This window comes from Panthera leo, chromosome B1, assembly GCF_018350215.1.
Source record: "Panthera leo isolate Ple1 chromosome B1, P.leo_Ple1_pat1.1, whole genome shotgun sequence".
Taxonomy (NCBI): domain Eukaryota; kingdom Metazoa; phylum Chordata; class Mammalia; order Carnivora; family Felidae; genus Panthera; species Panthera leo.
In genome coordinates, this window is record NC_056682.1 from 151,597,580 (window position 1) to 151,625,069 (window position 27,490).

Genomic DNA, 27,490 nt, shown 5'->3' on the forward strand with positions numbered 1-27,490 from the left:
GATTACTTCCCTCCGCGAGTGTGTGACTTCGTCTAAGCAACTCACACTTACAGTAGATTCTCACTGGCGAGGCAGCGAGCAGCAGAGGGCGGGGGAGCTGGGAGGAGGAGGAGGGAGGCGGGTGGGAGGTGCAGAGCGGGGAGGCAGAAGAGACGACGGAGCTCCAGACACAGCAGGAGCGCGCCGTGGCGGTGCAGTTTCAACCTCGTCCTCCCAGTCGCGCGCACACCGCTTCCTCCCCGAGCCGCGGGAACCGCAGCAGCTCCGGGCTGCCGCCGCCGGGCTCCGCGCGCCTGCCCGCTTGCCGCCGCCACCACCTCCCCTCGTCGGCGCTCAGCCCGCAGCTGTTTCCTCCTGCCAGCCTCTGAACTCTGGATCTTTTCCTTTGCTCGCCTCTCGTATTCTCCCCACCCTGTATTTTCTGAACTCCTTTCCTTTATCCTTAGCCACCCTGCCCTTTCCTCCTCTTTTTACGGAGGATTTCTTCTTGACTGAAGATGACCTGTCTTCCTTACCTTCGTTTCAGCCCTGAAGACTGAAAAGGAACCTTTAGCTTTCCCCCAGGGGCATTTTAGAGACCTCAATCCTTAAAAGTCTTCAGAGGCAGAGAAACAGGACCCGGGACCTTCTCGACACCCTTGGGTCCAGTGCAGAGCTGCACTATCACCCATAACTAGTATTTAATTTAAGCCCACCGAAGAGGAGGGAGAGAGGAGCCAGAAGCAAACTTCGGCCGTCTCAGAGGATCCGTGGTTCCCGCATTTGGAAGAGCCGCGTGCCAGAAGGCGGAGGACCCCACGGGGAACGCACAGGAGTCGCGAGCCTCCCTCGCCCCCTCCGCGAGTCCGGGGCCGCGGACTGAGCCGCGCGGGACAGCAGCGGCGGAGGCAGCCAGGAGAAGATGCGGGGCTCGGGGCCCCCGGGTGCGGGACGCCGGAGGCCCCCGGGCAACGGCGGCGGTGGCGGCGGCGGCGGCCACCCCAGCACCCCTGCGTCTCTGGCCGGCTGCTACTCCGTACCTCGCAGGGCCCCCCTCTGGACGTGCCTTCTCCTGTGCGCCGCGCTCCGGACCCTCCTGGCCAGCCCCAGCAACGAAGGTAGTGTTGGGGGTGGGGACGGCAGCGACCTGGGGCGGAGGGGCGAGGCGGGGCCTGGAAGTGCGGGTCGGGGCGCCCTGGACGCTGCTGCCGCGGACGAAATCTCAACCCGCATCACGAATTAACATTTGTCCGCTTTCGCTAGCCTTTTCGCCCCCTCTGCTGTGCTTGGTTGCATTGTTTGACAAGAGGTGCGGAGCGCTGTGCGACTACCCTGCGTGTGGACCGAGTCTGGTCGGGGGGGGGGGGGTGCTGGGAAGTTGCAAGCGGGGGCAAAGAGAGGTCTGAGACCCACGCGGGAAGGTTGGGTGCGGCTGGTTCTCACTTAAACGCGTGGGGAAGTGACATTTCGGGCTGGAGGGAGTGAGAACTGTTCGAAGCTCAGCGGCGACGATTTCGGGAGCGGTGGGCTTTTAGAATCGTTATTTGGGGCCAGTGATGGGAAATATTGTGGGGGTGGCCGGCTGCTTTTATTTTGGGGGAAGTGCCTTCTGGAAGCTGTTATTTAGGGCATCGCCACATGCTATTCTGGGGTGGGTGGCAAGAGCTGTTATTTCTCTAGGGAGGGGAAGGGCGAAGGACAGAAGGCGCCCCCACACCGTGGGGTGCCCTTCACTTTGGGGGCTCATCATTACACCAAAGTGGAAGGCGGGAAGGTGGGATGCCACGGGAGGCGGAAGGGAGGTGGAGTGTCGCTGCCAGGAAGTTGCTGCTCAGACCCACCGGGGCTAGTCTCTCCGCGAGGGAAAAGCCCCGCTCCAGCCGGCTCCGGATCCCGGAGTCCCTCAGCCCCCGCCCCACCCCCAATCCTGCGCTCCGGACCCTGAAAGCTGCCCCTTCTTTCTCCTGGGCGAGTAGGGCGGGTTTCGCGGGAACAGCACCTGTGCGACACTCCCTGCTCTCGGAGCGGTGCTCAGCCCCGGAGCCGCCACCGCCCGGCCGGCAGCCCTCGGCCCCGGGTCGGCTCCGGCCGCGCTCGCTCCTCTCGCACGCCCGGAACGCGCTTGGGTCTGAGCTCCAGGGCTCATTCCTCTAGGGTGGGGGTGGGGGGTGAGGGAGCAGCATCTCAGATCCAGATCTGGGTGCAAGAAACCGTCAGCCTCGCGACGAAAATATCAAAAACCCCTCCTCCCCTCTTCCTGGAATACTGGGATTTCGATTTGAGGCTCCGGATGCCAAGAGTGAGGCACAGAACCTTAAAAAAAAATCCCTTCCACTCCTAGGGCAGGGGACGCTGGACCGGAAAGATGAAGCAGCAGCCTCGGGGTCGTGTGTGTCCTCGTGACTTGCACGGGTTGTGTGGCTGGAGGAGAAGGCGCTGAGCTGGTTTAGGAGCACTGCCAGCTCTGTAGGAACCGTGTGAAAGCAGGGCAGATCCAGATCCCTGCCCCACCCCATGAACTTCTGTCTGTAATCCTTACAATTTATTGTTTTAAATCTGATTTAAGGATTCTGCGTAGCTCACTCTGTCCGTCTGTCTACCTAACCTACCTACCTATCTAGTCGTCTGGCTATCGACGATCTCCCGTGCTCAACCCAAGCAATCTGCATTTTTCCCCCTTCCCGATAAAGTTGGAGAAGTGTTTTAAGTACTACTAGTCCTTTTATTAACCTCTCATGTTAGATTCATTATGTTAGAAGTCCGGAGGATTATGACAAGGTTTGAAGACCTTTTATTAACTGCCTTATTCCACCGGAAGGGGCATCCTGGTTTGGATTTAAAGAGTAATAGTAGTAGTAGTGCCAATCATGCTTTCCTGTTCCCATTATATTTCAATTTCTCTCCCAGGTGTGATGAGGGAAGGGGTTTATGTAGAGATGAAAGGGAGTAGAAGCTCATGGTTAGGGAAGGAAAAAAATTCTCCGGGAGGGTGACGCTGAATGGGCACAAGGGCTGAGATTGCGCCGGGAGGAAGAGGCAGAGGGAAATGGAGGGAAGCTAGGAAATAGCACCGATCTCTTAAGGTGTTGTAAGCAGAGCTCAAATCCTGGGGAAGGTAGACTGGTTAACATCACAGACCTAACACCCACAGGTTGTATTGTCATTTCGCCAGCTAGTCCAACACACGGCAAAACTTGGGCTATAGTGAGGTGGGGATTGCAGGGGTCTATCACTATTTCACATAATAGGAAACAAAATCGTATTAATTATATGACTTCGCCTCATTCATCCCATTTCTACCCAACAGTTTTACATCTTTCCATTAGTATCATCTCAGACCATTACTTCTATTCTTGTATAAAATTTATGTTCTCCCCTTTTTGTTTGTGCCTGTAAGAGTTATTATAAATCGAACAATATTATATTAAGATATTAATAAGAGCAGTTTGTTTATTTAAAGATTCCAATTGGGGTTTTTAAGTTTGTTTTTGATTATTTCTGGAAGGTCTTGGAAGATCAGGGACAGAATGACTGGATGTATGTGCTGCATCCATTAATAACTTGCTCACATATACTTTGCTTTTGCAAACCATAGATGCTATAGACTAGTGTGTGTGTGTGTGTGTGTGTGTATATGTGTGTGTGTATATATATATATATAGTATATGTATATATATGTGTATATATATATATAGTATGTATATATATGTGTGTGCGTGTATATATGTGTATATATATATATAATGTTATATATGTGTATAATATGAATGCTCCCAGCATGTGAGAAAAAAATTCAAGGCAAATAGAAATAAATGTGAATTTACATTTATAATTTTTATTCCAGTCATTTTAAAATTTTAACCTTGGTAGGCATAAATAAGCAGAACTGAAAAGGAAAAGCCAAACATATATCTAGAATCTTAAATTGAGATGGAATACATGTTAGGATATGTTGGATAAAAGACAGTTGGAGGAAAAAAATGTACTCTTTAGAGTGAATTCTAAGATAAGATAAATATACCTTTAGTTGTCTTTTTGCATACATTAGCCATAAATTACATGTGGAAGAAACCTTTGAACTGCAGTGTAATGCAAAAAAACTTTTATTATAAAATACTTCAGAGGCATATTTAGCAAGAAACTTCTAAGATTGATCAAGCAGGACAAATATTAGCAAGTATATCAACAAGTGAAAATGCTAATAGATTTAATAAGAAAAGGGAGCATGTCCACTGTTAGGAATATTGGAGGTGGCCCTGAACTTATTCAGTAACTGCCACTTTTTGCTGTCTGGAGATATATTTGTAAACAAGCATTATTTGACAAGTGCTTTTCACAGCAGGGATTCTTGGCCAATTACTGCTGAACAGCTCTGCATTGAAAATGATTCACCCGCAGTGAATCAAGCTTAATTCATTGAAGCTACAGTCAGTAATGTCCCAGTAAAGTGCTTCTGACAGTTGTCAGCAGTTTGTGTTTGAAAAGTCCGGTTTCTTGTCTCTGAATGTTTTGTATGTTTGAGAAAGTGGGGTGGAGGTGCTCTTTGGGGAAAAAAAATACACATGTACACACACAGAGTGAAAAAATTTTAGGCTAAACTGTTAAACAATCATAAAATTGTAGATGTTTTCAATGGAAAGAAAGGAAAACGGAGTTTGTTTTAGGGTTTTTCTTGGTTTATAATAGGACCAGGCCCATAAAACAGATTGGAGGACATAATAGATTTGTAAAACCAAATGGCTTTGTTTTGTGGCCTTGTCATCCTGTTATAATTCATTTCTTTTTAGATAAACCGGCAGGACCCCACAGAAAAGGGACAGTTAAAATCATTCCCTCACCAGGACACTCCTAAACGAAAAAAGAGAGCAATTACCCATTTGTAATCTTAGATGGTTGGAAGTAGAACAGACCATCAAGAGTTTTGACTTTTTGCTTTATAAGACATGAAAGGGGGGCAGAGGGTTGACTCTTTAATTTTAAAATTTTTTTTGAGATAAACAGAGATCTTGGGTGTCAGGGTGACAGGTGAGAGGATTTCATTTCCTCACATAAGACAGAGAAGAAGGTGGACAATTCCTGCATTTACAATGGAAATTTCTCCTTTTATTGAAAATATTCTTGTATAATTATGAGTTATCAATACTATTAATTCTTTATTTCAATCCACATAGGTTACAGTTGGTATGGGAAAAGGGTTTATTTGTTTATACTTAGAAATGCATTACTAAACTTACCATTATTTATATTATTAATAATCTTCTCTACAAAATGTGATCGTTTAGAGAATCTGCACAAAATGTCAAAATTACATGTATAGCTATTTATAGACAAACATTCTCAAACTATTTAAATATTTGACTTAATTCAATATTGCTACAGTTGAGAAAATGACTATGCTTTAGTTGTATTCACTACGTTTTTGCTGTTGACTTGAATCTCCTTTGTTTGAGTGCTTTCTTATGTATTTGCTTGAATGACTACTTAATTTCTCTTTCATTTAGAAGAAAGCTTCCTACCTTTGACTGTAAAAATAGACTATAATGTGCATTATTATATTTTATTAACTAATTATAGCTGTTTTTACATATATGAGTCAAACTTAATGTTCTTTTTAAAAAGAAAAATATGCTGCTAATGTCTTAAAGAAATAACTAATGTAAAAAAGTATTGATAACTCTTTATTTTTTGCACTTAAATTACCAAGTATATTTCATTCTACTAATGAGTAGTTTTGATTTGAATTAGCAGAGGTACCTAAATACTCAAATATGATTTATGGCATTCTTGACTATCTTAAAATAGTTTCACAGTTGTTTTCATAAAGCATCAAAATTACATGAAGTTTGAATATGCAGCCTTGATGATTATAAACCATTAAAAATTGATTGTGATATTTGTCCTTTTTTCCCTTTCAAGAAAGAGTGAATTTCTACTAAAAAGGCAATATGAAAGCTAAAAATGTAAATTGTCACCTTAGAGACTCAGAATGATTCTTGCAGTTAGAATCTCTAGTGGATATGTATTTATCTGTTGAGCAGAATAGCTCCTATTGGTTGCTCTACTGGGTAAATACGTATTTTGTTATTTTATCACAATCTATATAATCAGTTGGTGATTTCTTCAAAGGAGTTATCGTAGTCTATTGTATACATAAGCACACCTAATAGTATTTTTAATTCACAGTAAAAATTTTATCCCATATTTTATCCCAGACAAGGCGGTACACTTAGTTTCTATAAGTGTGTACAAACATATCTAAAAAATAAAATGAATTCTAAAGGCTTTGTAAGTACACATTAAAATATTTTATATATTTTTAAAAAGCTTAATACTATATATCTTTGAAGTAATAGACACAATGGTTTTATTCAGTAAGATGTATTTGATATAAGAAATAGACAAATAAGAGAAACTCTGATCTACTCATAATAATTTTTAAAGCACCATGTAGCAATTAGAAAACTGGAAGATTTGACAGTTACTCACTGAAATCTTTTGGAAATCTCCTATTGGTTCTATTAATGTTTAAATTAAAAACTAAATGATTCACTCTTAAATGTTTGGTTTTAACTTTTGAAACAATTAGCATGAGTATTTAGGAGAATCTCCCTTTATCATATATTTACTTTTCTCTTTTTAGTTTCTGACTTTCCAGATATTTGTTTATTCATAATTAATGAAATAGATTTTATAGTGTTTGAACAAGACAAAAATTTATTTTGATGAAGAAACAATGTTTAAAATTTTAAATTCAAATTTTGGACAATAGTTCATTATTGGTAATATGTTTATTAACATATGCAAGGTGTCATAATGAAGACCTTTCCACAAAAATAGTGGGATCAGTAACACCATAAATTGTAGTATGAAATTGCTGTTTGTAAATCATGGTACAAATAGATAGTGGCACAGGTATTGTTGAGTATTAAAAGTTGATTGGAATTTTCATCTTTCTTCTGATGCTATAGATTTCACATATATAGGATTTATTAATCACATGTATTCTGATCACAGAAAATCAAGGGGTAGCTCTGATTTAAAATGTATATTATAATAGTGATAAAAAACAATGAAATGATTTAAAATGTAATTCTAACGAATGAATTTCATGAGATATAGAGATTTTTAAATTCCCTTTTAGCTTCTTTCATTACCTTCTTAAATTCTTACTGATTATAATCTGTTAGTGAAAGCAAAAACATAAATATATAAACAGGAAAAGTACTGTAAGGTACTTAATAATTAGAATTGTGTCTGGTGAAAAGTGTAATAATTTATGGTCTTGCTTTTTTGTTTTGTTTTGTTTTTTGTAAAACTCAAATATTTCATCTTCTCCAATGAGAATGTCAGGTGTTACAAAGACGTAAAGTAAAACTAATTTAGTAGGTATACCACTTGAAGTTTTTGAAAACTCTGTGGTTTAGCATGATGATATTTATTGTCATTTAACTTAGTGTAATTTTTAAATATTTTTTTATCTTTATTGATGTAAAGAAACCCTAAGGAGTCATTTCTATTATTTAGAAATTGCTGGAAAATCCTCTTTAAAAACGTGTGTGAGCTTTGCCTTTAGAATACCATTTACAGGGGCGCCTGGGTGGCTCAGTTGGTGAAGTGTCTGACTTCAGCTCAGGTCATGATCTCATGGTTCCTCTGTTCCGGCCCCATATCGGGCTCTGTGCTGACAGCTTGGCGCCTGGAGCCTGTTTTAGATTCTGTGTCTCCTTCTCTCTGCCCCTCCTCTGCTCTCTCTCTCTCTCTCTCTAAAAAAGAAAAACATTAAAAAAAATTAGAATACCATTTACAATGCATTTGAGTTGCAGAAAACCTAGTAGGTTCTGTTTGTAATTATTAAGCTTTATTCTAGCTCTTCTTTTCCGGTAGGAACCACAGTCTTTAGTTCCTAATCAGCTTATGTGTTACTTTATTAATATCATTTGAATTGTTTCATAAACTATTAGAGAACTTACAAAACTTTGTTAGTCAAAAGTTGACCCTAGGTCATGGATTCTTTCCTCATGTGTTCATGGCTGTAATCATTTACTACATAAATGTACATTTATTAAGCAGAATGCAGTAATTTGGCCAGGTGATGGTGCAGGTGCACGTGTAAATGTTTTGGGGTGTGTAGACAGGTCATGGTGAGGCTGGAAGAAAGAGTGGGGAGGGATATCAAGGTGGTATCATTATGACATTGATATTAATAATGTGCTTGGGTTTTATTTTATATGTTATTTTTGAAAATACCATTAATCCTCCTCTCTCCACACAACACAGATTCTAATTTTATATTTATTTCACTTTGAGGATATAGATCCTAGCCTAATGAAAAAAAAAAAAAAAGCTCTTTAGTTCATTTTTATTTCATCAATTTAGTTTTTTTTCTTCCTCTATTTCTCTGTAAACTCTACTGTTTTGTTGAGTCATGCCAAATACTTGTGGTGTTAGACACCCCGCAGATTAAATAATTGGGATTAAAGTGTCTGTGATGATTCTAATTCTGTTTTAGTTGCTGGACTATTGCCCAGGCCATCTTTTCCATCCATTACACATGTCTTCAGTTCTAACTAAACTGAGCCCATAACTCTGTTAAGTAAATGATTCTGGTAAAAAATAAAATAAAATAAAATAAAATAAAATAAAATGAAATAAAAAAATAAATCAAAGAGCCAAAACCTGAGGCTTGAAATATTTTGCATATGCTTTGTGAGAAAATGTTCTTACTTGGAAACATGTTTCGGGCTAAGTATTGGAAGATTTAGAGAAAATACAGTCTGTTCTTTTACTCAGAGATGGGTAGTGTCTTTTTTTTCCTTATAATAATGTCACACTCTTATTTTTATCTGTCTCATCTCCCTCCCCGCCCTCTTTCCTTCAGTGCCTCCCTTCCTCCTTCACTTCCTTCCCCCCTTTCTCTCTCTCTCCAACCCTCCTCCTTCCCACCTTTCCTGTCAGACTCTCCAATCCTACAAAGTCAAAGTAAGATAAGAGGATAATAACCCACACTGGTTATGTTTTAACACCCCCAAAGAAGTCATGATGTCAAATTAGGTGACAAGCAATAGTTTCCTGTTAAATAAATCATGGGACCCAGTCTCTAAAGGTAAAGAGCAGATTGTTTACTTAATTCATAAATCAGAAATACAGGAATTTAAGATGTCTCTGTGAGTTTTGTGTTTCTTATAAGATAGCTCACTTATTTTCTTTGCATTGGCTGTAACTTCTTGTTCCAGGATGCTTGTTAATGTCTTTTCTGTGTAAAGACAAACTCAGCAGGTAGATCCGGCTGGCACTGGTTCAGCCCAGCAGTCCTCAGCAGGAGCTTTCTCTTCGAGCCAAATCCTGGCTTTCACCCAGAGTCCTCCCTTGCCTTGTGTGCTAGCTGGACAGGTGAGGCTGGCCACCTGGTCTTATGGAAGATAGCAGTGGACTCCCTTCTCCCTCAAGAGTTTTACTCTGGGCAGTGTAATGAGTCTCCTACAAGGGTGTACAAGCAGCCTTCTGAGAAAACCAGAAAATACTTGGAAACTGCTGTGTCTGAAGGGTTTGAACCATGTCCAGTTTCAAAGCATCCTATTTGATTTCTCTGGCAGGGGCTGGGGAGCAACAATAACAATAGAACCACTTAGTCTTGCAGATTGCGAGTCACTGTTTTATTTTTCTGTTTTTTGTTTTTGCTTGTTTTTAATGTTTATTTATTTTTGAGAGAGAAAGAGAGAGAGAATATGTGAGCAGGGGTGGAGGAGGGGCAGAGAGAGGGAGACACAGAACTTGAAGCGGGCTCCAGGCTCTGTGTTGTCAGCACAGAGCCTGACGTGGGGCTCGGACACACAGACCATGAGATCATGACATGTCTAAAGTCAGATGCTTAACGGACTGAGCCACCGAGCCGACCCACTGCTTTTTGATGTAAGCTTATGAAACAAAAGTTGGAAAATGATTAAATGTCATAAAATTACAGAAAAAGAAGCAAAGAGAAAAACTCAGACTTTGAAATTCAAAAACAAACTCATCTTGTTTTTGTTTGTTCGTTTGATTTTGGTTTGGTTTTGTTTTTGGCTAATCTCCATTGCTTATCAACCTGAAGTTCTGTGGACACTCATTTAGGTTTTGTTTGTTTGTTTGTTTGTTTTTCTTGACTGCAGTTCATTTATTTGTAATTTGGTACTGCCTGCTTTACGTAATTGTTGTGGAGAACAAGCAACATGAAACAACTTTCTAATTTGGTGGAGCACTTCACAAATGAAAGTCCTGGGAGTGTGCTGATTAAAGCCCCACACAGTGCATGCATGCAGACACCTCACTTGCCTGGTAAGGAGCAGGATACATGAAAGAACTGTGTGCAGCCGTTTTGTTTCTAGGCTTATACTATGTGAGGAAACTTCCTTAAGACAAGGAATATAAAAATATCTCACTTTTGCAAATCTAACAGAATTATGGATTTGGTGAACACTTCTCTAGTGCCTCACTGGCATCGAAGTGGCCCATGTCCTTGAAGGCCCTATAGCTTAATTTTAATTAACTTCACAATAATTGTGCTTCTTACTGGGTAGTGCAGAATGGGGAGATGTAAAGACCATGAAATGAGCTCTACCCTGTATTAGTGGAATGGTCTTGAACCATCTACCTCAGATTCCACATAGTTCAAATGAAGTATTAACACCCACTCACAAGGTTGTTGTGAAAATAAAATAATAATGTGTATATGTTGCCTGATAAAATTCCTAGAGCAAAGCAGGTATGCCACAGATCTAAAGCCCTGTCTTTCCCCCCACTATGAAATATGGGCTATTTGAGAAAAGATTTCACAATTACAGGTCATCATCTGTCTTGCACTGGATGATTAAAAGGAAACTAGGACAGGAGAACAGTCTAAAAGAAGTATTTCATGTGAAAATATTCCATAGAGCTGTCTGAGATAAAAATCAATGACATGATGTTATTTGAATTTTATGCTTGTTTCCTCATTATTTGCTATTGAATACTGGGATTTGATTAGGAAATAGAAAACCGTCAGTATAAGGATCATGGGTTGTAAATATTGCATTTTACCTCATTATTACCCAGGTAGAGGTCACATGTTGCTTATTAGCCACAAAATATATCAAGAGATATTTTTAAATATTTTAGGTATTTAGTTCTAGCGTAGTATGTTGCCGGTTTTACCTAGTAGATAGATAGATAAATAGATAAGTAGATAGTCATTGAAATGACCCAGTGGATAGTTCAGAGAATTACATTCTTAGAAGTTTCCTGAAACAAATGTCTGACATTAAAATTTGACATCACTGTTTTAGTCTGAAATATACAATTTTCTGGTCTGTTCAATTATATTCAGAATTTGAAATAGTACTAGGAAATAGATATTTTTTATACTTTCAGAAAAGTTTCTATAGAATTCTGTGAAGGCTTATCCTTTGTACATAGGTGAACATAAACAGGTGAAAGGAAGTTTAGAATGTACTGTATTTAGAACTGTTTATGAAATGTATGACTATTTGCGTGTAAATGAGTACACATACCTGTAAACCATAATTATAGATAACATTGATTATTGGCATACATTGTGCCAGACATTTGTACTAAGTAGTTTATATATAAATTTATTTCTTTTCCTCAAAACAAGCCTATGAAATAATAATAATAATAGTATATTTCTGTTTTACACGAGGAAAGTGAACAGGAAATGGTTAAATAACTTACCCACAGTTACAAATGTGAAAGTGGCAGAGATTTGCATTCAATCCCAGGTATATTTGACTCCAGCACTGCTCTTACCAACTCTTCTATGCCAGGAGAGACCATAGACTAAACTCTTCCAGATATCCACAGTTACTCTTGCCCTCCCTATCTAAGTAATGGCGCCTTCCAGACAGTGGGAAATGTCATAAAAGTACACACAAAAATTCATGTACTGTCCAGGGGATATTTTCTATTCAGGTCGTTCGCTGCTCTGGATTTTTTTTTCCATCGCAATAAATACCTGATAAAATGCTCAAAGACTCTTGTGCTGATATGCCCCATGTTGACATCTCCTCTCTTCATTGCCCAGAACCCCATTAGCACAAGGCAAGATCTCTTCCTATACATTGCTCCCTTTCCACTTCAGAGCATGTATTCTTTACTTTTTAAATTGTTTTCTGTTGCTTTAGTATATAAGCAACCCAGTTCCCAATCCCTAGCCCACACTAAACTCTAGAAATAGCTTTGTATACCTGAAATCCCATTAAGAAAGTCTCTTGGAGGAATGATGGCACTAAGATGGTGACATATGTTGTCAGTGACTTCTGTCCCCCTCACAAGAACAACTAGCAACTATTCAAGAACAAGACACAATTGAGAAAATCCTAGAATATTGGTTGAGGCCAAAGCACCTCCACAAACCACATAGACCAAGACAGACTACACTGGAAGGATTAGACAAACAGCTACACCTTGACCACATTTCCTCTCCCCACGCCAGTGCAGCACAATGCAGAGAGGTCTCCCCTGAGCTCTGGTTCCTCCAGTGGGAAAAGAGAACCCAGAGGGGACAAGATTCCCCCAGCATTGTGAGTCACTTTTGTAGGAGCCCCTGCACTGATCTCACACCATGGGAACTGCAGGAGAATCCGTGGGCTTCGGTCACTGGGAATCTTCCTGCCATGGAGAAAGGGGAAGGGGACTGCAACAACCAGCACATGGATCATGGCAGACAAAGTTCATACCTGTAGTGCCCGAAGAGTAACTCTAACCAAGGGTTTTGCTCATCTGCAGAGCCAAGTGAGAAGTGTACTTCACTAGGAAACAGGGAAGGGAAGAGATCTGTCTGATTTGGATCCTCAGAGGAGGAGTTTTGACAGCCCTAGAGTTCAGTTTGCCCATCTCCAGTCAGGGAGCTGAATCCTAGCCCTACTTTCTGTGGAAAGTGTCTTATGGTCCCAACTGGTCAGAAAGGCTAGAGACAACTCCTGGAGGCTGTGTAGCCCAGCAGAGCTGAAGTTGAGAGGCAGCCAGGCAAAGCCAGTAGTTTGCAGAGCAAAGCCATTGGCTCTGTTCTGTTAAGAGACTTCAGCTATGGTTCAGCTTGAGTTAAGAGAACAAATAAAATGTTTATTGGCTTTAGAGTTGCTTCTTCCACGCAAACAGGGAATTTAATTTGTGTTTCTGCTCAGTGCTAAATACATCCTTTGACTTGTCCAACCAGGAAACATAACTGGAGCACCCAGGAAACTGTGTAGCCCATCCAATAGCCCTACATACAGTAGCACTTAACAGAGAGCACAGTCTTTCCCCATCTGTGAAACAAAACTGGTGGCCTCACTTGACCAAGGAATTCAGTGCACAGTCTTCCCAGATTCAGGTCTGAAAACCACAAGCTGTACATCCCTGTATCCTTTCCTGACCATTTAGTAAACCTGACTGGAGAATTCAGGCAACTGTGGAGCCCATCCAACAGCCTCACTTGGGTAGGCAACAAAGCCAGCAGTCCTATCCAACTGTTCTCAGAAAGCAGTACAAGCCCCATCCCCATCCTCAGGACTCAAACAGTTGCCTCTCTTAAAAATAGACCATAATAGCAGGCTTCACCTGCCCAAGGACATTACCATTGGACACACACAAAAATGCCAACTGAGCTGACTGGTGAATAACTATCTCTGTCAAAGCAAATCAGTAAAGTCTGGAAGAGGAGCCCATTACTCAAATGTGCAGATACCAATGTAAGGAATCCAGGATCACAAATAAAATCAGGTAAATGTAACATCACCAAAGACATCTAATAAAGCTTTAATAATGGGCCCTAAATAAATGTAGATCTATGAACTGTGAGACAAAGAAATCAGAGTAAAAGAAATTGGGAAAACAATGCATGAACAAAACAAAGAAGTTTGACAATGAAACAGCAACTATCAAAAACAAACACATAGAATTCCTCAAACTGAAAAATACAGGGGTGCCTAGGTGACTCAGTCAGCTGAATGGCCGACTCTTGATTTTGGCTTAAGTCTTGATCTCATGGTCATGGGATCAAGCCTCACATCAGGCTCCACATTGGGCATGAAGCCTGCTTAGGATTCTCTTTCTCTCCCCCTCTGCTCCTCTCCCACTCATGCTCTCTTTCACTCTCAGAAAAGAAAAACACAATAACTGTACTGCAGAATTCAATAGAAATTCTCAAAAGTAGACTCAGCCATTTCAAAGAAGGAATCAGCAACCTGGAAGATAGGACATTAGAAATTACCCAGAGAAGAAAAAGAAAGAGAGGAAGGAAGGAAGGAAGGAAGGAAGGAAGGAAGGAGAAAGGAAGAAAGAAAGGAAAGAGAGAAAGAAAGAAAGAAAGAAAGAAAGAAAGAAAGAAAGAAAGAAAAAAAAAAAGAAATGAAAGCAAGCCCACAAGAATTATGGGATACAGTGAAAAGAAGCAATATTCATATTATGGAAATTCCAAAAGGAGAAGACCAAAAGAAAGGGACAGAATGTATATTTAAGTAGCAATGTCTGCAGATGTTCTGAACTTGTAGAGAGAAATAGACATCCAGGTCCCTAAGGCCCAAAAGACCTCAAATAGATTTAACCCAAATAGGGCTTCACTGAAACACATTATAATTGAAATTTTAAAAGTCAGAGGTTAGGAAATAATTTTAAGGGCAGCAGAAGAAAAGAGAGAAATTACGTACAAGGGATCCTCCGTAAGACCATCATCAGACTTCTCAACAGAAACATTTCAGGCCAGGAGAGATGACATATTCAAAATACAGGAAGAAAATAACTGTCAACCAGGAATTCTATACCCAGCAAAGCTGTCCTTCAGAAACAAAAGCTGAGGGAGTTTATTTGTTTGTTTGTTAATGTATTTTTAAGAGATCTAGAGTGTGAGCCAGGGAGAGGGCAGAGGCAGAGAGAGGGAGAGAGTCTTAAGCAGACTCCATGCTGAGTGTGAAGCCTAATGTGGGGCTGGATCCCATAACCCTGGGATCATGACCTGAGCCAAAATCAAGGGTCAGACTCTCAACTGACTGAGCCACTAGGCACCCCTTGAGAGAGTTCTATTATCACCAGACTTGCCTTACCAGAAGTGCTAAAGGGAATTATGTGAGTGGAAGTAAAAGAATGTTAATTAACAACGTAAAAACATGAAAAAGTAGTGTGAATTTCACTAGTAGTGGTATATATATATATAGTCATAGTTAGATTCTGTAATATGGTAATAATGGTGCATAATTTACTTACAACTCTAAGTTTAAAAGTTTTTTTTTAAAGTAATAACAAATAACCATAACTGCATTAATGTGTTTTTACTTACACAATTTAAAAAGCATGTAAATTGTAACAGCAATACTCTAAAATGTGCGAGGGAGGAAAAGTAAAAGTATAAAGTTTAGGAATTATATTGAAGTTGGGGCGCCTGGGTGGCTCAGTCAGTTAAGCGTCTGACTTCAGCTCAGGTCATGATCTCACGGCTTGTGAGTTAGAGTCCCATGTCAGGCTCTGTGCTGATAGCTCAGAGCCTGGATCCTGCTTCAGATTCTGTGCCTCCCTGTCTCCCTGTCCCTCCCCTGCTCACATTCTGTCTCTCAAAAGTAAATAAACATTAAAGAAAAAAAATTTTAAAGGAATTATATTGAAGTTAAGTTGTTATCAGTTTAAAATATGGTATTATAACCTTAAAATAGTTTAGGTAAACCTCATGGTAACCTCAAGGGAATATCCTGTGGTAATTACGCAAAAGAAAATCATGATGAAGTCAAATCATACTGTTACCAAAAGCCATAAAAACACACACAGGAGTGGATGAGAAACAAGGAACAATGGATCTACAAAACATTCAGAAATTAACAAAATTGCAGTAATTGAGTCCTTACCTATCAATATACACATACCTTAGAGATATTGCAGTTTTAGTTCCAGAGTACCACAATAAAGCAAATATCACAATAAAGCAAGACAAATGATTTTTTGGGTTTCCCAGTGTATATAAGTTATATTTACACTGTACTTTACTTCATTAAGTGTACAATAACATTATGTCTAAAAAATGTACATACCTTAATTAAAAATACTTTATTGCTAGCCATCATGTGACCTTTCAGCAAATTGTAATCTTTTTACTGGTAAAGTGTCTTACCTAATGTTGACAGCTGCTGACTGATCAGGGTGGTGGTTGCTGATAGGGATGGCTGTAGCAATTTCTTAAAATAAGACAACAATGAAATAAAAATAAAAATAAGACAACAATGACGTTTGCCACATAGATGGAATTTTCCTTTCCTGAATGATTTGTCTGTAGTATGAAATGCTGCTTGATAGCATTTTATCCATGATGGAACTTTCAAATTGGAGTCAATCTTCTCAAACTCAGCCATTGTTTTATCAACTTAGTTTATGTAATATTCTAATCCTTTGCCATTTAAACAATCTTCACCAGGAGTAGATTCCATCTCAAGAAGACACTTTCTTTGCTCATGCATAAGAAGCAATTCCTCATCTATTAAAGTTTTATCATGGGATTACAGCAATTCAGTCACATCTTCAGGCTCCACGTCTAATTCTAGTTCTCTTGCTATTTCCACCACATCTGCTGTGACCTCCTCCATTGAAGTCTTCACACCTCAAAGTCATCCATGAGGTTTGAAGTCAACTTCCTCCAAACTCTTATGAATGTTGATATTTTGACTTCTTCCCATGAATCATGAATGTTCTTAATGGCATCTAGAATGGTGAATCCTTTCCAGAAAGCTTTCAATTTACTTTGCCCAAATCCATTAGACAAATCACTGTCCATGGCCACTATAGCCTTATGAAATGTATTTCTTAAATAATAAGACTTAAAAATGAACATTACTCCTTGATCCATGGGCTGCAGAATGGATATTGTGTTATTAGGTATCAAAACCACATTAATTTCATTGCACATCTCCATCAGAGATCTTGGGTGATCCCATGCATTGTCAATGAGCAATAGTATTTTGAAAGATTTTTTTTTTTTCCCCTGGGCAATAGATCTCAACAGTGAACTTAAAATATTCAATAAGCCATGTTATAAACAGATGTGCTGTTGTCATCCGTGCTTTGTTGTTGCATTTCCAGAGCAGAGGCAGAGCATATTTAGAGTAGATTTAAGGGCCCTAGGATTTTCAGAATGGTAGATGAGTATTTACTTCAATGTGTAGTCACTAGCTGCTTTAATTCTAGAACAAAGGAGTCAGTCTGTCCTTGGAAGCTTTGAAGCCAGTCATTGATTTCTCCTCTCGAGCTACAAAAGTCCTAGATGATGTCTTCTTCAATATAATGTTGCTTGTCTACATTGAATATTTGTTGTTTAATATAGTCACTTCTACTGATTAACTTCACTAGATCTTCTGGATAGCTTGCTGCAGCTTCTATCGCAGTGCTTTGCTGCATTATCTTGCATTTTTATGTTATGGAAGTAGCTTCTTTCCTTAAACTTCATGAAACAATCTCTACTAGCATCTAACCACTTATGACCTTGCTCTGGATTAGGCTTTAGTTTAAGGAACTGTTGTGACTGGTTTGATCTTCTAATCCAGATCCCTAAAATGTTTCCTCATATCAGCAAAGAGGTTGTTTTGCTTCTTATCATTCATGTGTTCACTGGGCAGCACTTTTATTTCCTTCAAGAACATTTCCTTTGTAGTCACAATTTGGCTAGTGCTTTTGTGCAAGAGGCCTACCTTTTTGACTTACCTCCATTTTTGACATGCCTCCCTTACTAAGCTTAATCATTTTTAGCTTTGGATTTGTGAGAGATATACAACTCTTCATTTCACTTGAAACTTAGGGTTATTAGTTGGCCTAATTTCAGTATTGTGGTGTCTCAGGGAATAGGGAGGCCAGAGGAGAGGGAGAGAGGGGTATGTGGTTGATCAGTGGAGTAGTCAGAACACACACAATATTTATCAATTAAGTTTGCTATCTTATGTGGGCGTAGTTTGTGGCATTTCAAAACAATTACAATAGTAACACCAAAGATGGGTGATTATAGATTACCGGAACAAAAAAAATAATAATGAAAAAGTTCAAATTATTACAAGAATTACCAAAATGTGACACAAAGACACAAAGTGAGCAAATGCTGTCAACAAAATGTCGCTGATAGACTTTCTGGATGCAGGGTTGACAGACCTTCAATCTGTAAAAAATACAGTATCTACAATGCACAATAAAGTGAAGTGCAGTAAAATGAGGTATGTCTGTGTAGTGATGTATGTCAATTATTTCTCAATAAAACTGGAAAAAAGTATACTAAAAAACAAAGAAAAAGAAATCCTCCTTTGCAGAGTGTTATCTATTGCTGATCATTGCCCTTTGCTATCTTGGGAATAGAGGGTAGTTTTGAAAATACAGTTTTGCTTTAACTCATGGTATTATATTTTTTAAGTAATTCTACTTCTTTGTAAAAGTGATGGGACTAAAAGCTTCAGTGAGAAACATGTTTACCTTTGTCTTCTATCCGAGTCAACCCCTTGAGTAGTGCAGTTTTTTTTTCTTTTTATATACAGGGTTATATTAAATATTTTAAAATCATTTTGATGTAGTTTACATTATTAAACTACTCTATAGTTTACCAAGTGTTCTAACTTCTATTGTTTTATGAGCATCTCATAAAAAAAGCCTGTATAAATCAGTATCATAAACAAAGGAACCAAGACAAGAAAGTTTGATCTATTAAAAAATCAGAACTAGTTGTAAAGCAAATGGCTTGTAACTATAGAACCAGGACTTGACTTCAAAAGGCAGAGTTGAAAGAGTACAGGCTCGGGAGCCTGGCTGAACCACTTAGAGCAGTGTGACTTAGGGAAAGTTAGAAAACCTACCTGTGCCTCGGCTTTCTTGTTTGTAAAATGGAAATATTAATGCAATTTAGACTTGCAAAAATTAAGTGAATTCACATCTGTAGTGTTTTGTTAAAAGTTTTGGTACGTAATAAACATTATATGTGTTAAATATTACATCCACTAAAAAAATATAGCGTGGTTTGGCATTCTGATATTTAGCAAGGGCTAATTTTCTGCATTAGTGAGTACTGTCTAGTATCTATTGTAAAAGGAAATGCCAGAAGAAACACACTTGACTTTAGTTCAATTGCTCAAGCAGCCCTTGTTTACTCCCTGTGTAAATCTTTCAGTGGCTCTCCAGTGACCTTATGTTACAATCTAAACTCCTGAGCCTGAGTACAAAGCTCTCAGTGATTTGCTTGTGGCCCATTTCTCCTGCTACTTCCCTCCTGTCTCCACATTCCAAGGCTCCCGTGTAGGACACCCGCTGTCAGTACACTAGATTCTGGGTGCTTGGTAGGGAACACTCAGCTCCCGCCTTCACCTAAGTAACTTCCCTAAGTAACTTGATCCTTATGCCTAAGTCTATATGGTAAGACCCTTCCCTAGTTTCTTCCAAGGAAGGTTCTGTGCCAATTCTTATTCCATGTGTAGCTTTTACCACTGAACTGAAATTGAGTTTTTCCTTGTTTGCACAGTTCTGGTATTGGATCAGAATAGAAATCATTGTAAAAAGTAAATGTTAATCAAAGACAAATTCTCTTCTAAACTAAGGATTTCCCATTAGCAGAGTTAATATGATTTGCCAACCAAAGCAAGTTAATTTCAAGATAAGTGGCAGTAGGTTTTTTGTTTGTTTGTTTGTTTGTTTCTGCCTTTACCACATGCATCAATATGAAGAAAGATTTGCCTGTCTGTAAACTTAGTGACAGCAAACCTCAATGCCTGACATTCCATATGGAATGAATGAACCAAGTATGAACCAAGTATGTTACACTCTATGAATTTATTTTTAATGAATGAATGTTAAGTCATGTCTTCATTTATTTAAAGACATGACTTTTAACCACAACCAGTCTCACCTCATTGCTGTTTTGTTGGTAGAGTCAGTGTAACTCTTTTCCTAAATTTGTCACTAATAGCTTAGAGTTTCTGGCATTTTAAAGTCTTTTCTAAACTAAGAAGTTGACAAGGATTGTATGATTTTGCCAACCCAAACAAGTTAACAACAAGAAATTTGGCAGTACAATACTTTAAGTTTACCAAAAAATATCAATGAGAAGAAAGTTCTACTAATTAGAACACGACTAGAAAATAATTAGTAGGTATCTTGTGGCCTCTGTCTCTTTGTGCTTTCATCTGCTGTTGCTTCTCCCCCCACTCCATTCTTTCTTATGAGAAATTCTCAGAATTCATATGACCTGAGCCACTATCCGCCAACTAAAATAATTTTTTCTGCTTTAAGCATGATGTATTTTTACCTCTAGAAAAACAATTAATATAAAACATCTGTTTCTTAATGGTTTAAATTTCTTGGGAGGGGATAGATTTACTCTTTCATTTGTTCTAGATTTCCTGGATTATTTAGACTGTCACTTACTTTATGAAGCAGTTTAGATTTAGAACTTGGTAAGAATTCTTAATATAGTAGTAAAATGGATAATATAACCATGTGAGTAGAATGACATTAAAAAATAAACTTAAGGGAGAAAGTTTAAAATGTAATGATGAGTGGCTTTTTAAGTAGAGCTCGGTTAATGTTTGGTTAGTGTATTTAATTCTAACCAGTGTCTAGTTAGTATATTTAATGAACTATCCCTTTTGGACATATATTTATTTATTCTAAAATATATATCAGAAATATCAGGGGGTGGATATTGTGTTATATTTAGCTGAGAAATCTTTGAAGTGATTCCTTCTCTAGATGGGAAGGATAATAATGATAAATGCTATTGCCTCATAATCTTTAATTCTCAGAAACCTCATGAACTGGATATCATTATTCCCAGTTTGTTGGTAAGAGATTGGGTTTGAGAGAAATCAAGTAACATGCATTGAGTTACACAGAAAATGAATTGACAGGATAGGAGTCAGGTGTGTTTGATGCTGAAGCTCTTTGTTCCACCCACTATGCTAGAGGTTGTATATATATGAATGTACTTTGTATTATGATTTATACTTTATTTGTGCATACCATTGTAATACCATTTCCAATGAAAGAATCATGTTTTATTTCAAAAATCACATGTTTCATAAGAAAATAATATAGTAATCACACAAATATAAGCAATGTATATAGAGACATGGAAAGCTTCTATTAAGAAAATCTCACTATCATCAGTGCTAAAGCAATTGAAAAAGAAATATTTAAGTACAACTTTCTGTTAGATGGCTGTCATTTCCTGGTAGAAAACTTGTCCATTTATATCAGCAAAAAAAAAAACCCAAAAACCAAAAACCAAAAAACATTTTTTTTCCTGACTCTGGGATTTGAGAGAAGCTGGTCACAGTGGTATTTGTGTTTGGGGGTATTGAACAATGCACGAAGAATAGTCTTAACAATTTTTCAAAATACAGAGAACTGATTTGCATTTAATAGGTTCTTATGTAAGTCACTGTTGAAAGCCAAGGACACCATATTAGTAATGGTTTTCAAACTCTTTTTTTTTTTTTAAGCCGTAGAAACTCATTCAAAAGAAGTCACTGTGGAAGCTCAGTATGTGAAGCAGATAATAACAGAGTTGTTGGGTTTCTTGGCTGTGTTTTCACCTCTCCCTCTTTTTATCTGTTTGTGCCTCTGAGACATCTCTTTAGAACCACAGGGCCATGTTGAATTGAGTATGAAGACCGCTATGTTAAAATATAAAAGGAAAGTTGCATAGAAGATCAGTATGCTATGATCCTGACTTGTAGCTTTCTGACAGACTAACTGAAAAACAAATTATAATATGTAGTCAGGTTTAGTTTGAACCAAGAGTTCAAACTTAGTATCCTAACCTATAGGTGCTCATCACAACCTCAAAACATTGTTAAATATACCATGTCTTGGACCCTCCTAGACTTACTGATGAAAATTCATTAAAGTTCTTTGGAAATCTCTGAGTTTAGAACCTGGGAAGCTATAGAATTTATCTCTAGATAAATTCTGACTCTTGTTAGAAAGCCTCACATAGAACAGAGCTACTCAAAGTTAAATGTGTGGCCTGGGTGATGTCAGCCTGCAGTGGTATCAGTACAAAGATCAAGAGTTACCTTTTCCAGACTTATGGCAATTTGATATTGCCGCAGCATCCAACTGTGTGATAGGTAGATTTGCCATACTGAACAGAGCATAGCCCAGTTCTAATGTTGTCTGACTTGAATTGAATATAAGAATCACTTGCATGGTGGGGATTTTCTAAGATGCAGTTTCCTGGGCTCCACCTAATATCCTAATTTTGTAGGTTTTAGAAGGAGCCAGTGGATTTACATTCCTAAAGAGCGCTATAAATGATCCTACTGCTGATTATAGAAACATCACACTTTTAAAAAATAATAAAATCTTTATATATGTAAATATAGATATAAATATATAAATATATATATGTAGATAGATACAGATGACACATGTAAATGACTAACACTCAGAAAATGCTATATAAATGTGTTTTTTATTATTAATCTCAAAAAGAAAAGTATAAAAATGTGCTAAGGCTGAAGGTGATGTATATTAGAATTCAGATAACACTATATACAATAAGGAAATATAAGATAGATACTTTAGAGAGTTATAAAGCAAATACAAAAATGCAAACGAAAAAGATATTCTAAGTATAGTTTGTTATATAGTACATGATAGAGCCATTGATATCAGGACTGATCCTCCAGGTGTATGGTTAATACCCCCTTTACATTTAAAAAAATACTATACTCATTTTGAATGTGTTTCAAAACATTATATATATATATATATACATATATATATATATACACACATATATATGTATATATATACATATACACGTATATATGTATACATAAAAAAGAGTCTGACTCAGGGGACATAGGAGGATTATTTCACAAGTAATGTACATTCAAGCAAAAGTCTAGTCTCAGGACCAAGCAATGAGAACTCTGAACAATCAGCAAGATATTACCTGTTTTCTTCACTGATGTATCCTAGGACCTAGGACAGTTCTGGGTACTTAAATAGGTGTTAAATAAATATTTGTTGAACGAGTGAACCCTCACTCATTGATGGTGCCATATTCCATAGAATTGAAATAGAAGTTAAGGCAGTGAGCTATACTTTTTCCACAATTGCTCATATATTATCTGTATTATGTAGGATTGAATTAGGTTGCAGGGAACAGAAAAAAAAAGTTCAATAGTGACTTAGATGTAGGGGGCTTGTCTTTCATATGTCTGGGAAAGAAGTTTCAGGGTAGAAATTTGGTGATTTGGGTTCAGTGTTTAATGATGTCGGGACTGGAATCATTGATGGGTTTTTTTGGCCTTACTCTCAAGCTTATTGCCTCATCATTGCAAGAAGGATGATACATCTCCAAACATCACATCCAGTTCAGAACAAGAAGAGAAAGAGAAGAGCCAAGAATCATCTCAGCTGCACTATTCCTTCAGCTAGACAACAAAACATTTCCAGACTGGAAAGCAGATTTCTGTTTATATCTCATTAGCTGGATCTACATAACAAGGCTACCAGATTCAACAGAGGCTAAGATAATAAAGACATGATTATCATTTTTTGTTAATGCCATACGTGACCCATTGTCTGGTACTAGACACATCGCTAGTCCAAACTCAGCAATTGGATTCTTATTGGTAAGAATCCAATACCAAGGAAGGAGAAAGAAAGTAAATAATTAATAGGCAAAGAAAGCATCTTTGACAATACCACAGAAAAGTGAAAGTACCTTTGCTTTATTTCTTTTTCTCCTTTTCCTTTTTTTTACTTTGTAAAAGGAGAAATAGCCAAGTACTGAGGTTACATTTTGATTTAAAAAAGTAGAGTTTAGGCACCAGGTTAACTGGGCAAGCATAACTGCTATTAGATCATCAATCTTAACATCCTATAAGATATAGAACTCACTGTATTTAATAAACTAACTTAAAAATTACTTTCCTGTTGTCTTGAATGCTGCCAGCTATTTCGAGATGGGTAATTAGGGCTGGGTACTGAACTGTTTATATTCAGCCACCTAATGTTATTGGGCAGAATATTTGTTCATACTTATGTCTGTATTGCTGTACATTTTGACTGGTTTTTCATGATAAATCACTACCCACCCATTTTTTTAGTATATAGGTTTTTAAAAATATTTTAGGTAATAAAGAATTATTATGTAGGGTTTACATCGGAATTAAATTTTAACTGAACTATAACACTGATAATGAGCATAATGACTTCAGCTGACAGCAAAAATTTGGGTCACTTCTCATTTTACAAAAAGGGCTACTGGGCTACCCAAGTTTTTACTCATTTTTTTTGGAAATGCCATCACCTTAAAATGCATTCTGTGATTTTGTGCAAGTTCCTGTTTTAGTTCATGTTCAGATTCAATCATCATTTATCCTACCCTGAAGGCTTGAAAGCTAATGATTATATAGATTGTTTTGCAGTTTGTGGGATTTCAGTCAAGCATTAGGGATAATTAGGGACTGGGGTAAGGATGCATCCAAAACAAAGAATCAGCTTTGCATATATTTAACATTCTGTTTTTATGTGCTTTTTGGCATCTAAGGACAAAGTATACTTGGACAAATATATGCTCTGTTTTGCCCCCAGTTAACATGTGCAAAGCATAATGAATAGCAAAATTAAAAATTAAGAAAAGAGAGTTCATAATGATTTTGTTGCTCACCCTTTGGTTTTCAGGAATCTTGTAACTAACTTGAATCTTGTTGGAAATTTGATACTAAACTGTGATTTAGCCCAGGAAAAACTAATGATTTTTCTGTTTGGATTAATATATCTGAAGGTTTCCATCTTATATACAGTACTATTAGAATGTTATGGTAGATGCTGGCTTCTGTAACATATTATTCAGAATTCATTGATCTAATAAAACTCATTGAGGTATAAGAGTTAAGAGTTTCAAAGGAGTAAACCTTTGGATTCAGCAAGTCCAACATCGGGCAAGTGTGATATAGAAGCAAGAGCAAGAGCTTTGGAGTTAGATAAGGCTTGGATTTATATTCCAGCTGTGTGCTTATTAGCTCTGGGACCTTGGACCACTGCCTTATTTAACTTTTCTCCACTTCAATTTCCTTATCTGAAAAATGGGGGAAAAACATACCAAAGGATCATTGCTAAGACTAAGTGATACAACATATATTAAGCACAGACACATATAACTTTATTAGTTTCAATCACTGATATTAAAGATATGAAAATTGAGTCCCTCAAAGTAAAATCATTTCCACAAGCTTACATAGTAGCAAATCAGAACCATAGAATTAATGAATATTCTCTGTGCGGTGAACCATTCAAAAAGTGAATTGTGAATAAGCACATTTATTTCAACTGTTAAAGATTTATGCTATTTTGTAAGGAACAGCTTCATATATACACAGTGTGGTGTGGAACTGAGCAGCTACTAAATGAGTGTATTTTGTGATGTGATGATTTTCAAGCCTGTTATGTCATCTAATGTTGACTTTTCTCTTTAGAATGAAAACAATATGTAAGATTTGACAAGTTTGGTTACCACACCTGACAAGGTAGCTGCTGAAAACCATATGGTTTTGCTCTTTTCATGCCATGTGTCCTGTGAATGTAGCAGACTGCTCATTAGTCATAATTTAGCTGTCAATGGATCTCAGTGTTACCTTTGCCTAAAAACTTTGTATGGACTAACAGTGGATACTAATTCTGAATTCCTCCTTGCCATCTCCATGAATTTACAATTTCAGAATATATTAACAATTCAGAAGGTTTTAGTATACATTTCTGATTGTTTTATGCTTCCTTCAGAGTTTTATGCTTCTTAGTATGAAATCCTACTGCTTAGTGTACAAAGAGCAGTGGCTAACACTTCTCCCTACCATATGAAAAATATTTTGAAACAAAATGAAGAAAAAGAAAAATAACAAAATCAATAGAAATGAAAATATTTTGAAACCATTAAAGGCAACAGTCATGCTTTGTAGTCAACAATTAAGCATAATATATTAAGATTTAAGGGAACGAAGCTCATTTTAGATATCATTTCAAAGATAAATAATCTGAGCTTAAGTCACTCATTTGGAAATACTATTGGAATTCCGTTAGTAGAATATTAGAGGTACCAAGACAGGATAGAAGAAGAGCAGACCCTGGAATAAAAGAGACTGGAGTTTGCCTTCAAATTCTGCCACTTAGCAATTGTATCAGTAAGGATGTCTTCCTCTGCAAATAACAGCAAATCACTTCCTCAGTGGATTAAGCAACAAAATTGATTTTTTTCTGACATAACAGAAAGTCCTAAGAGAAGCAAGTTTCAAATTTAGATGGATTAGCTACTCTATGATATAATTTGGAACCAGATACTTCCCAACCCTTCATTCTGCCAACCTTAATCTGTAGGTTTTGCTCTCCTGCTGATTCTCCTTATTTTCTGTAGATGGCTGCATCAGATCCAGGAAACACACCCATACCCAGCAACTTTCAAAGCAGCCAGGAGTTTCCTTTTCTAATATTTTCTTCTCCAAAACTCCCTTGGCTTCAGGTCTCCTTCAGAGCTCATTGGACAGAACTGAATCAATAGTGAAACCACATAATGGAACTGAAAATAAGTTGGGGATTGCCAAATTGTGGAAAATAAAGGAGGGAAAAGCCTGAATGAAACTGGAGAGGAAAATGGAGACCAACCCTGGAAGGACTTGTATTAAAAAATGAAACATAACGATAAGGTTTGAAGTAGGGGAGTGACACGATCGTATTAGTTGCCTAGAAAGATCTTTCTGAAAGCAATGTTTTGAGGAAATTGTTAGGGATCATGCCTTTCTACTAAGACACCAGTTAAGATATTTTTCAAGTGAAAAATTATGGCATGAATTTGGCTAGAATGGTTATGCTGTGGAAGGAAACAGAACAGGCAGTTTAGAGAGTTAGATACAGGATATAGTTGGAATGGGTGGGATTTGGTCACTGATTTGCTGGGGGAGTAAAGGTAAAGGGAGACAAAGATTACTCACTGAATTCTGGATAGAACAAGTAGTTTTTTGACATTGCATTCACTGAACTAGGGAACATAGCAGGAGATGTTTGCTTGTTGTTGTGCAGGGAAGATACTTTGTGCATTTGGGGATGACTGGATATCATAAATGTGTTGAAAGCCAGTAGGCAGCTTTATAAATTGATCGGGATTTAAGGAGAAAGAAATAGACAAAATATATGGATTTGCGAGGATCATCAACATCTACATTGTAACTGAAGACAGCAATTCATGAGCCTCTCTACATGGGTCCTTATGTTAGGACATATGCTAATATGACTATTAAAGCAAGCAAACAATCAACAAAAAAATTTACCAATCATTTTCCATTCTAAACAGTCTAATTCAGTATGTATGGAGTGGTACCAAGACACTTGTTCTTTCCAAATTCTTTTGCTTCTTCTTTTATTTTTATTCCTTTCTTATATCTTAGGCAAGAATCATTGGTATAGAATGAGAAGTGTAATCAGTCCAGAAAAATAGAGTATTAATCAAAGCCAAGGTTTGAAGGTAAGTACAGGAACAGTAGCTTATAATGGA

General features: G+C 37.9%; 1 protein-coding gene across 3 annotated transcripts in view; it reads left to right on the top strand.

Moving 5' to 3' along the window:
- Positions 1–901: 901 nt before the first annotated feature.
- Positions 902–27,490, top strand: part of EPHA5 (EPH receptor A5) — a 345,686-nt gene continuing 319,097 nt past the window's right edge. For all 3 annotated transcript variants that reach the window (XM_042936273.1, XM_042936274.1, XM_042936272.1), the window contains exon 1: positions 902–1,097. In XM_042936273.1, coding sequence (XP_042792207.1) covers positions 902–1,097 — 196 coding nt within the window. The remainder of the gene's footprint in view (positions 1,098–27,490) is intronic.